Source organism: Leucoraja erinacea, chromosome 10, assembly GCF_028641065.1.
Source record: "Leucoraja erinacea ecotype New England chromosome 10, Leri_hhj_1, whole genome shotgun sequence".
Taxonomy (NCBI): Eukaryota; Metazoa; Chordata; class Chondrichthyes; order Rajiformes; family Rajidae; genus Leucoraja; species Leucoraja erinaceus.
Genome location: NC_073386.1, coordinates 11399249 through 11412344, shown reverse-complemented (window position 1 = coordinate 11412344; position 13096 = coordinate 11399249). Strand labels below are relative to the sequence as shown.

The 13096-nt window shown below is 41.4% G+C and overlaps 1 protein-coding gene across 1 annotated transcript in view; it reads left to right on the top strand.

The window, feature by feature from the left end:
• The window catches only part of LOC129700783 (dihydropyrimidine dehydrogenase [NADP(+)]-like), a 637641-nt gene that overhangs the window by 447250 nt on the left and 177295 nt on the right, over nucleotides 1–13096 (top strand). Inside the window, exon 14 of the mRNA XM_055641481.1 lies at nucleotides 10856–11020. Within this exon, the coding sequence (XP_055497456.1) occupies nucleotides 10856–11020 (165 nt within the window). The remainder of the gene's footprint in view (nucleotides 1–10855; nucleotides 11021–13096) is intronic.

Here is a 13096-nt window from a genome sequence, read left to right as displayed (position 1 = left end):
TGCTGGAAAATCGAAGGTACACAAAAAAGCTGGAGAAACTCAGTGGGTTCAGCAGCATCTATGGAGCAAAGGAAATAGGCAAAATTTCGGGCCGAAACGTTGCCTATTTCCTTCGCTCCATAGATGCTGCTGCACCTGCTGAGTTTCTCCAGCTTTTTTGTGTACCTAAGTAATAATTAGTGTTTAACTCATGTCAGATATACAGTAATTCAAGTTATGATTCAAATAGATTATTATATTCATTATCAGAAAACGCACAACGGGTTCTTTGCTATCATTTTTTCTTATTTGACATTTCCGACATTTGTACGTTGCAAAGAGCATTTCCCCATTACAATTGTTCAAAGTTGTGGATCTAATAAATGCTCTCTGTATGATCTCTTTTTCGAATCCTTTTAAAAGTATCGAAGTAGACTTGACACTTTATATCCTATAACTGAGGCCAGTGGTGCATGTGGTGACGTGAGTTGTCTGGAGATTAACTATAAAGGGCCTGTCCCACATGGGCGACCGAATCCGCAAGTTCTGGTGAGTTTGCCGTCGACTCATACTCGCAGCATGGTCGACACGAGGTCGTAGGAGGTCTTCGTAACTCTCCTTCATGCTCGAGAGTGGTCTCCGCGTACTCGAGGCCTCGGCTAAGTCACGGCTTTTTTTTCAATATGTTAAAAATGCCCGCAATTAAAAAACGATACTTTTTTTACTCGTAGGTTTCGTCGTAGTAGGTCGTAATGGGTCGGCATGTTAGTCGTAGGTAATCGAGGATAGTCCAAGTTAGTCGAGAGTAGTCATAGATAGTCTTCATCATAGTCGAAGGGAGGTCGAAGGAGATCGAAGGAGGTCGTCTTCACTCTCCACTATTCGGTGTCCAATATTCCCGAAGTTAGTTGAAGCTAGTCGTCAACATAGTCGAAGGAGGTCTTCTACATAGTCAAAGGAGGTCTTCAACATGTCATTTAAACCTCTTCTAAACTTTCCAATTAGGTCGCCCTAGTGGGACAGCCCCTTAATACACAGGAAAATATGAAAATGGTATCGGTAACCAAAATTGACTGATACTATGTTGCCACGTGCACTTGGTTCAGTGAAATTCTTTGTTTGCATACTGAACACGTGTGCAAGATTTGCCACGAAAAAGGTGCAGACAAAGTTACTAAAGCACTCAATATAGTCCCTCATACTTCTCACCCCCACCCCCATCCCAGTCCCTCTTTGTCCTCGGTTTTCAGTTTAAACATTACAGAATTCATTTCATCTAAGATTCTGCTACCACAGACCATGCAGTGTTTTGAAAATGGATGAAAGTCGATGAACATTTAGTTTAATAGATCTTACTCTACTTTTCAATCATCACATTTATCTTTTGGGGTTTTACTTCTCTTCTTGATACCAATTGACTTGGAAGTATGAACAATTACAAATAAAATTAATGTGGCTGCAACACATTCTTTAAACCACTTAACATGCAAATCTAGTGTGAAGATGATTTCATCCTATAAAATGCCAGCATTTGGCAGATACAAAGATAAATAATCCTATATTATGGCAACTGTATGCTTTATCAAACATATGCAAATCAGTACTAATTAGCATTCATTAAGGGTTTTTTTTCCCTATATCCCTGGAAAACTGTCTAAATGTTATGCAATCCAGTTAGCACACTGATTACCCTAATTGTTTTATATTGCCTGATTCTTAATTAAAATATGTAAATTATGGTTAATTGGTAAATAGTCAGAGAGAGGTTCAGGTTTGCCTCATCAGAAAAGAAACACTGGGTTAATGCACTTGATTGGTAGTTGTAGATTGTTTAGCAAAAATTAACAAGCAACATTGGTAAAGTATTTTTTTTATAATTTACTCCTTGTATGATCTAATTAACGGCAAGAAACAGTATGTGAACATCAAACCTATGTCCAATGGTCATAGAGTCATAGAGTGATATAGTGTGGAGACAGGCCCTTCGGCCCAACTCGCCCACACCGGCCAACAATGTCCTAGTTACCCTAGTCCCACTTGCCTGTGCTTGGTCCATAACCTTCCAAACCTGTCCTATACATGTACAACTGTTTTTTAAACGATGGGATAGTCCCAGCCTGAACTACCTCCTCTGGCGGCTTGCTCCATACACCCACCACCCTCTGTGTGAAAAAGTTACCCCTCGGATTCCTATTAATCATTGGATGATCAGCCATGATCATATTGAATGGCGGTGCAGGCTCGAAGGGCCGAATGGCCTACTCCTGCACCTATTTTCTATGTTTCTATGTAAATCTTTTCCCCTTCACCTTGAACCTATGTCCTCTGGTCCTCAATTCCCCTACTCTGGGTAAAAGACTCTGTGCACCTTCCCGATCGATTCCTCTCATTATTTTGTCCATCAAACCTTTTCTATTTACCGTAATCTACAACGTCATCCTCACTCGGCAACTTGCCCTTCTCCATGTGTAGGAAAGAACTACAGATGCTGGTTTAAATCGAAGGTAGACACAAAATGCTGGAGTAACTCAGCGGGACCGGCAGCATCTCTGGAGAGAAGTCCAGTCTGAAGAAGTGTCTCGAGTCGAAACATCACCCATTCCTTCTCTCCAGAGATGCTGCCTGTCCCGCTGAGTTACTCCAGCATTTTGTGTGTAATTTGCCACTCTCCATTGCCCTTCCACTGGCTGTGTAGTCACCTTCAGACATAAAATCAGGGACAACATTTTCAGATTTTCTTTATGTCACTGAAACAACTTATTGGAGACCAATGTGACTGTGGGATGCATTCCCATAAAGGCATCTACTTACCAAATGTAGATACGGTTTTAATATTCTGTATTGATTTCTCTAACTTCAAGTAACCCTTGCATCCCCTCACTCTCTCTGTCCCTACCCCACACAAGTCATTGTGCTCATCGTGGAGTCTCATTGTCTGTAACTCGTTTTCACCTCGCCCACAGGTAACAATGACCCGTTTCCTTTTATCATCATCACTTTTTTGCATTTCTTTCAATCATTTGTTACGTCTCTCTAAATCACCGTCGATATCTCTCATTTTCCTTTCCCCTGACTCTCAGTCTGAAGAAGGATCTCGATCCGAAACGTCACCTATTCCTTTTTTCCAGAGATGTTGTCCGACCCACTGAGTTACTCCAGCTTTGTGTGTCTATCTTTGCAACAAAGTTGTACCAACAGGCATTCTGTGAGACCCTCTCTCACTGCTCCCTCTCTGTAATTCAGATTCAGATTCAATTTTAATTGTCATTGTCAGTGTACAGTACAGAGACAACGAAATGCATTCCTGTTGTTCCCCTGATCTTTGACCATGTTCTGACCCAGACTCGCTACCATAGCAAGGTGTGTTCCGTCAATGCTTGCCAGCAATGCCATCTTGTGCCGCACGGCTTCCAGTTCCGTTTCCATGGCTCCAAGTCTAGGCCCAACCTGAATCGCAGGTATTGTAGAAACAAGGAACTGCAGATGCAGGTTTACCAAGGAAATACACGGTGCTAGAGTAACTTAGCAGCTCAGCCTGCATCCCTGGAGAACATGGATAGGTGATGGTTTGGGATGGGAACCTTCTTCACTTATTGAAGGGGGAATGCAGGAAGAGAGCTGCCTTTGTCCTCCAGAGTCTGAAGTAGCGTTCCAATCTGAAACTTCACCTGTCCATGTCCTCCTGGCCACTGAGTTCCTCCAGCGCTTTGAGTGTTTTGAACAAAGTTGTAAATTCTGACTCTTTTAGACCTTATATTTGTGATTATTTAAAGTCTTGTTGCTGAGAACAGTGATTTATTTTGTGCTTTCTTTGAGATTCGGGCATACTTAGCATTATTGTGTTGTTCTTAAAGATGAAGCACAGTCTATATCTTCCCTTTCCCCTAACTCTCAGTCTGAAGAAGGGTCTCAATTCGAAACGTTACCTATTCCTTTTCTCCAGAGATGTTGGCTGACTTACTCCAGCACAGACTGTGTTCTTCAAACCAATATGTGATAATGTGGCAACAATAATAAGATATGACTGTGTAACAATACTGGAGGACTGGTTGTATGTCATGACTGCATTCAGACTCCAGTCAAATGTGTTAGGTCTCATCAATATTGCTGCATTTGGCACAGTTATGATCCACATTTAATTCATGCATGACAATTGTTAATTTAATCATCCTATCCTTTATGTGATTTTCAGAAATGGCCATAGTGGGATAATGCACTGATCTCCAGGTAAAAGGGTAGAGGGAGAGAGAAGAAATGTATATCCAAGTTCATCAGTGATAGAAATTAGGCCACTCAGCCCATCAAGTCTACTTTGCCATTAAATCATGGCTTATCTATCTCTCCCTCCTAACCCCATTCTCCTGCCTTCTCCCCATAATAAAACACTCTTGACTGACACCTGTACTAATCAAGAATCTATCTATCTCTGCTTTACAAATATCAATTGACTTGGCCTCCACAGTCTTCACTCTAAAGAAATTCCGAAAGCTAGTCAAAGCACCAAAGGGCAACTTTGTGCATCAAGATATGCAGAGACTCAACATAAACACCAATGAATGAAGTTCCATCTGTCTCTGGTCTTACCAAAATTGTGTCTTTCCATTATGTCCAATTTTATTGGAGCATTCCACTTGGAGCTGGTCTCGTGTAGCACTGTAAAAGCTTATTGGGAAAGCCCACTGTTCATAGCTCTCTCAAATACTGCACGCCAAAGGTCAAGAAGCAATACAAAGCTCTCAGGCAATGTGTGTCAGAAAATGCTTAATGTCAAGCAATCAGCTAATAAGTGGATTGAGGCACTCTCTAGTGCTATGTACAGTATTAACCTACCAGTAATTGATCTGCAATTCACTATGTGAACTGCAGCATTGTGTCTGTACAATGATGCATCTTAACAACATTTATAAATTAAGTATAGTTTGGGGGAGGGAATTGAAAGCTAAACCATTACGAGCCTTTGTGTATTTCCGTTTGGACTCTAACAACACCTCATATCGAGAGATGCTACCTGACCTGTTGAGTTACTCCAGCACTTTGTGTCTTTCCACACAGAAAAGATTACTTGCTGTCTGGGAGGCATGGTGGTGCAGTGGTAGAGTTGCAACCTAATCATCCAATCTGTTCGTCCTTTATGAATCTTACATTACATTAGTGTATGGTGTACAGGCGGCACGGTGGTGCAGCGGTAGAGTTGCTGCCTTACAGCACCAGGAACCTGGGTTTGATCCTGACTACAAGTGCTGGTCTGTACGGTGTTTGTACATTCTCCCCGTGGCCTGCGTGTGTTTTCTCCGAGATCTTTGGTTTCCTCCCACACTGACTCCAAAGACATACAGGTTTGTCGGTTAATTGGCTTGGTGTAAATGTAAAATTGTACCTGGTGTGTGTGGGCTTGTGTTAATGTGCGGGTGCGGACTCGGTGGGCCGAAGGGCCTGATTCCGCGCTGTATCTCTAAACTATACGAAACTATTTATGACCAAATTAATTTTACAGGCTTGAGCTGTGTGTGAAAACGGTTAGATGGCATTTTCAATGCCAGATCTTTGTCCAGTATTTGGATCTAATCAGGTATTTGGGGGATTTGTTTTATTTGCCTGCTTTGGTGGAATGGGCCGGCATAGAACTGCTCTACGAACTGCCAGAACTTGACACTCTGGTTATCTGCATGTTTCAGGCATCCACAGTTAGCATACTGTCAAGCAGCAAAGGCTTCGCAACGGGAATTAAATCTTTCCTGGAAAATGAACAAAAATGGGTGAAGAACTATGAATGAAAAGTGAGGTCAATATGCCTTTACTATAGCTTCAAAACCATCCCTCCTCGCAAATCCACAATGAAGGTCATTCGAGACACACAGCAAGGAAACAGGCCCTTTGACCCAACTTGCCCGTGCCGACCATGAATCCCCATCTATACTAGTTCCACCAGTCCATCGCGCAGACTTCCCACCATTGACTGCATCTACACTTCAGGCTGCCTCTGGACTATTTCACCTGGGTTATTCTATCTTCTCCCCTATCCCATCAGGCAGAAGATCCAAAATCTTGAAAATACAAACAACCAGACTCAGGAACAGCTTCATCACCTCAATAATTAGATTACTGAACGGTCCTCCCATAAGTTCAGGAATAGTTCAGATCTTCCAACCTACCTTTGTCGTGGGCACCAAACTTTTTCCCTATAACTATAATGCTGCAACGCTATCAAACTATATTCTCCACGCTGGTATTTTTTGTACCATGATGAAAAATGTCCACGAGAGCCCCGAGTACCGACGAGTGGCCATTACCGTAAATCTCCGAGTTCATCGTGTCTTACTGTGTGGAAACAGACCCAACCTGCCCACACCGGCCAACATATTCCATCTGCACTAGTCCAACCTGCCTGCGTATGACCCATATTCCTCTTAACCTATCCTTTCCATGTACCTGTCCAAGCTCAAAGCTTGTCGTTATGTTTAAATGAAGTACTCATGCTTTACATTGGTTTAAAGTGGCAATAAAACACTCTAGGCTCTTGATGCCAGATGAGAACATGTCTGGAGGTGGGAGATTACAATCTTCACGTGGTCCTCCCTGTTTCAACGAATGCAATCAACCTGGCGTGCACAATCAAATAAGATCAAATAGAACAAGTTGTCCTACAACGTTAGGCTGTGCACGCCATACACAAGAAGAAGACGAAGAAGAACAAGTCTGCATCTGCAAGGGTGTCGGGTGTTATGGGGAGAAGGCAGGAGAATGGGGTTAAGAGGGAGAGATAGATCAGCCATGATTGAATGACTGATTGATTTGATGGACCGAATGGCCTAATTCTGCTCCTCACATGATCTTATGCATCCCCTTGTGTACAAGACCACTGTGAGCCATTTATTAGAGACTTGAAAAGTTGCCCCCATTGTTTGTCAACTTAGCTTGCAGCTAACATTCAAATACCCTTTCGTAAAAGTAAATGTAAGGTACCCAACATCAGACCTCGGTGGAATGAGTTTGTGGCTGAGCAGTACGCTGAGGCAAGAGAGGCCTTTAGACTCTGGTCAGAGGCAGGTAGGCCTAGATAGGGGGTATTGCTAGATATGAAAAAAACACACAAATGCTAGAGTTAAGTATGCACTTCGTGTTATTAAGAAAAATGAAAACACAATGAGAGCAGACTCGCTTGCCAGAAAGCTACAGAACAACAACCTTACTAACTTCTGGAAAGAGGTCAAAGTAATGAATAACAATAAAACACCCCTACCGTCTGACATTGAAGGTGTTAGTAGCCCAGAAAAAATAGCTGAGATTTGGCGTGAGCACTACCGTAACCTTTTTAATTGTGTTAAAAGTAACCCAGTTAGAATCAATCATGAACATATTGACCTCTCAGCAGATATGATAGTTAGGGCAGCAGATGTCTATGATGCCATTAACATGTTGGATAACAACAAAGCCTGCGGTATGGACTGCATTACTGCAGAACATCTAAAATATGCCAGCTATAAGCTCTGCCCTTTGCTTTCCATGTGCTTTAATGGTTGTCTGGTTCATGGTGTCCTGCCAAATGCTATTATGTCTGTAATGTTAGTGCCTGTGCTTAAAGACAAGGCTGGTAAGCTCAACAGTATTGACAATTATCGACCTATTGCATTAGCCAGTATCTTGTCTAAAGTACTGGAGAGAATACTGCTAACAAAACTAGAAATGTATGTCCTTACTACTGACAATCAGTTTGGGTTCAAAAGAAAACATGGAACTGACCAGTGTATCTATGCTCTTAAAGAGATTGTGTTCAGGTACACAAGCCTGAATTCATCTGTATTCCTATGTTTTATTGATGCGTCCAAGGCATTTGATAGAATTAATCATGAACAATTGTTTGTAAAATTGCTAGATAGAGGTGTCCCTAATTTTTTAGTGAGAATTTTAGTGCTTTGGTATGCCCATCAAACGTTTCAGGTTAAATGGGACAATGTTGTATCTGCTCCATTCTGTGTTAGTAGCGGAGTGCGGCAAGGAGGAATTTTGTCTCCTATTTTATTTAATGTTTATATGGATGAATTATCAAATCAGTTAAATAGGTTAAAAACTGGCTGTCTTGTGGGCAACACTATTGTTAATCATCTTATGTATGCAGACGACCTGGTCCTGCTCTGTCCATATAGTGCTGGGCTGCAGCAGATGCTGAAGGTGTGCTCTCAGTATGGCCTTGATTATGACATAAAGTATAACGCTAAGAAAAGCCGCATAATGATAGTTAGAAGCGCTGAGGACAGGAAATCAACTTTTCTGACCTTTTATTTGTCAGACGGTCCTCTAACTGTGTGTGAGGAAATTAAATACCTAGGTCATGTCATATCCGATGACTGGACGGATGACAAAGACCTCTACCGACAGCGCTGTAAAATTTATTTTCAAGCTAACATGCTTATAAGGAAGTTTTCTATGTGCTCTGACTCTGTGAAGTGTTCCTTGTTCAGAACCTATATCACACCGTTATATACTGCTCAATTGTGGTCTAACTATAAGAAAAAGAGTATGCAGAGGCTCAAGGTAGCATACAATGATGCAATGAGGTTGCTGCTTCGTGTCCCTAGGTGGCATAGTGCCAGTCAATTGTTTGTGTCCACTAGAGTGCCAACCTGTGAGGCACTCTTAAGACAGCTGATGTTTAGTTTTATGTGTCGCCTGGACATTTCGGGGAACCACATAATTGAAGCCCTAGTCAGCCCTCTGAAAAGCTGCTATAGATTCACATCTAGGCTAAGATGGCATTGGTGCAATAGCTTGTATATCTTATAGGCTAATATGCAATTTTTTAATGTATTTTTTGTATCTCCTTATACTGTATGATGTGTTATATGGACCTGTGTCTGAAATAAAGCTTTTATAAATACTTCAAAGGAGTAAGGAGTTCCAAACACAAATAACTTGTGGCAATGAATGGAGATGGTCACAAATTTGACGAACTCAAACTAGCATAAATTTTACTATAATGTAATTTTGTTGCATGAATGTATGTTTTTGATCTTTGAAAATAATAAGAGTCTTGTGAGCACATTATTATAATCCCAGCATTAGTTTTAAGTATGCTAACCAATGTTATCTGTATTAATTTAATTCCCAAGTTTTCATCAGTCCTACTACCAAATCATCTTTTTGCTGTGGTTTGCCAATTAAGGTTAATGTTCGGGCTTAATTTAAAGTTGAAATAGTAATTTCACTTGCCATTTGGGTCTTTCACTGTCAATAACAATGTTGAAATGTGCATTGCAGTGTCTATCCTCTGAATTATGTGCAAAGTACTGGCACATTGTGAGATGTATAATTACATCTTGGGTTATTCGCAGGGAGCAGTTTCAACATAATTTTGAATGCCTGCAGGTCTTTTAAGTAATTGTGAATGTTTGAACTTTTCTCCGCTATTTTATCGTGCACTTTACAACTTTTTGCATAATGGCAATGTGGTATTAAATTAAGCCGATTACAGCATGTACAATCTTTAGAGGAGTTGATTTTTTTTTTAAATAACCATCTTACATTTCCAAAGTTTTAAAGAAATAATCTCCTTATGTTTCCAAAGCTTAACTTTTAATATCAGACAGGCTATATTAAAAAAATAAATAAGTGGTTAACAACATGACATCTTTTTATTAGAATAATATTTGATGTGACTATTTGGCGAGTGCATAGAAATATAAAAAGTATATTTCCTCCTAATTGCAATTTGTGGGATTTTATTAATAATGCTAATTAAGAGAGAGCAGAATAGATTAAATTGATTCATGATCTATCTGTGAAACTTCAGGCTTTAGAAATACGGTCAGAAACAGGCCCTTCGGCCCTCCGAGTCTGCACAGACCAGCGATGACCCCGTCTACTAGCACTATCCTACACCCCAGGGGCAATTTACAGAAGCCAATTAATTTACATACCTTCACGTCTTTGGTGTGTGGGAGGAAATCGTAGCACCTGGCGAAAACCCATGCGGTCACATGATGAATGTGCAAACTCCGTACGAACAGCAATCGTAGTCAGGATTGAACCCGGGTCCCTAGTGCTGTAAGGCAGACCCTCTCCCGTTGCCCCACTGTGTCGCCCTCTATAAGATATTTTGGATCTGAACGTATTAGCTTATTTGGTAGATGCTTGCTATGAAGTTGACACGAGTTTGGGTGAATAGGCACAAAGAAGACTGAAATTAATTTACCAGAGAGTTTACTGATTCCCCACCATTACCACCAAGGTAGACATTCCAGCCCCCTTATTAAGGGCCAAAGGTATCTACTGTGAAAAAGTCCATACTGGAATCAAAGGCTGCAATAGGTTTTTTGGCCAACTGCAGCTGGGAGTGTAAAATGGTGCGAAAATGGCACCTCTTGCCTATGGACTCAGTTGGCTGTTCTGTATATTCGGTACTAACCGGCTGATTGTGCTTGTGTACTAGGATAGTCTGCCGAGCTGTATGCAAAAATGTTTATTTCACTGTACCTGGTACATGTGACAATAAAGACCATTGAACCATTGCAATTCCCTTTTCATTGTCATCTGATAGCACTGTGGTCTCTTTTGCAAACCAGAGGTTTATTGTTTCAACTTCCACTCTAGAAACTTGTGCGACATTGTGCGGACCTCTGTGCAGATGCCGAGAAGCTGAGATTAAAAACAAAAGGTGCTGGTGATACTCGGCAGGTCAGGTAGCATCTGTAGAGAGCAACAGACTTACTGTCTCGGGTCAATGAATTTCCAAGAACAAGAGGGGATCAAACATGCTTTAAGTTAAGATAATGCTTATGCTATGGGGGAAATTAAAAGAGATTGAATGACCCGAAATGTTAATGGAAGATCTTAGTATTGTCGTGGGTTCCTTACTGATTTGTACATTTATATTTAACAGGACATTGTGACCAATGTTTCTCCAAGAATTATACGTGGAATGACTTCCGGCCCAGTCTATGGCCCTGGACAAACTTCTTTCCTTAACATCGAGCTCATCAGTGAGAAGACCTGCGCGTATTGGTGCAAAAGCGTCACTGAATTAAAAGCTGACTTTCCAAATAGGGTGAGTACTGAAACCAGCTTGAATTTACCATGTCTATTTATCCCTGTACATGAATTAATGTTCTTTTTGGATGCAAACAATCCATCTTGTTGAGTTTAGTTTAGTTGGTTTATTGTCACGTGTACCGAGGTACAGTGAAAAGGTTTTGCTATCCAGTCAGGTTTCAAAGTAGAAATATTCTTAATATTCTTTGTATCTAAGTGCCATCATCTGCCAAGCTTCAATTCTCCTGTTGCTTTCTGTGAATGGAACATCCGTTCGGGAGTGAGGAACATGTTCTTTGTCTCTGGATTTTCAGAATGCTGCCATGTTATTTAATAAAATAATTAATGCGATTTACTGCTAAAAATTTTGCTACTGCCTTCCATAGAGAATGGAACCTGTAAAATGTTTTACTTCCTGATAGATATAATTTGTTTGGTCAGGATGAAAGAGTAATTACCAAGAAGTTCACGACTTTTAATTAGTGTCAGAGAGAAAAGCAGGGAAACATAAGCCCACTGAGTCGGTGCCTACTATCAAACGCTCATTTCTACGCTAATCGTAACCAAACCCAATGTATTCTTTTCTTTTGCCACTAGCTTCCTCCAATCTTACTAATTATCTACACACTAGGTGCAACTTAGAATATCCAATTAACCTACTAACCTGCACGTCTTTGGAATGTGTGATGAAACGAGAGCATGCATGTGGTCACAGGAAGAACATACAGACTTCACATCGACACTCAGGATTAAACCCGGGTCACTTGGAGCTGTGAGGCAGCAGCTCTACCAGCTGCACCATCTCCACTTCCACCTGGGTAATTCAAGTACAAAACTCTCAGGATGTAGACTGCCAGTCCCTGCTGGCTACAGTTCTAGTTGAACTGCTTCTGCATATTCTGCCCAGCAGGCAAGAGATGCTGCTTTGAAGCAGATCCATTGATTGAAATAATCTGGAAAAACACAAGACCCAGGTATCCACACCTGTAGATTCTTAGCTTTTTATGCACTGTCTAATATAAAACTGATGACCAAATGAAATCTGAGAATCCAGCCCTTGCTGGACCTTATGGAAGTTGCTAACACTGATACCGGTGCACTGCACGGGCCTCAAACAAACAACCTGGCCATCGTGATATGAAGAAGACCTTCGCTTGAACGTAATTATTTTCTAAGACTTCTGTCTGGACTCCATTGGGTCAGTCATTTAGTTTAGTTTAGTTTGGAGATACAGAGTGGAAACAGGCCCTTTGGCCGACAGAGTCCTCACCGACCAAAGATCATCCGTACACTAGTGTTATCCTACACAACAGGGACAATTTAACAGAAGATATTAATCTACAAACCTGCACGTCTTTGGAATGTAGGAGGAAACCGGAGCACCTGGAGAAATCTCATGAGGTCACTGGGAGAACGTACAAACTCCATGCAGACAACACTCATAGTCAGGATGGATCCCGGGTATCAGGCGCTGTAAGGCAGCAACTCCACAGCTGTGCCACTGTGTCGTGCCTATGTACCTTTTTTCCTAAAGAAAAAAACAAAAAGATGAAGAACTTAATGGGTCACGCAGCATCGGTGCAGGGAAGTGGACAGATGATATTTTGGGTTGGAATCCTTCTTCAGACTGAAGGATTAGGGAACAAAAAGCTGGAAAGGAGAGCCAATTAGCCTACAAACCTGTACATCTTTACGTTGTGGAAGGAAAACAGAACACCCGGGGAAAACCCACACGGTCATGGGGAGAATGTACAAACTCTGTATACAGCACCTGTAGTTAGGAGTAAACCCAGGTCTCTGGCGCTGCAAGGCAGTAACTCTATCGCTGCACCATCGTGCCGTGCCGCCCCTCAATTCAATCATGTCATTTCATAAAGCAATGAGTATAATTCAGAACCATACTAAATGTAATGGAAAGGCGCTACTTGCAAAAACCCCTTTGCAGCCCAGGATGAAACTGGCACTGGTGTTTTGCACTAAAAGTGCCAGGGTGAGTTTGCATTCTCAGCATTTATTTTATATTACTTTTTTCAAGTTCGCTCTGCTTCTCCAGAAGATATTCTTTCAGTGTGTAGGAAATGGAGTCATAGCG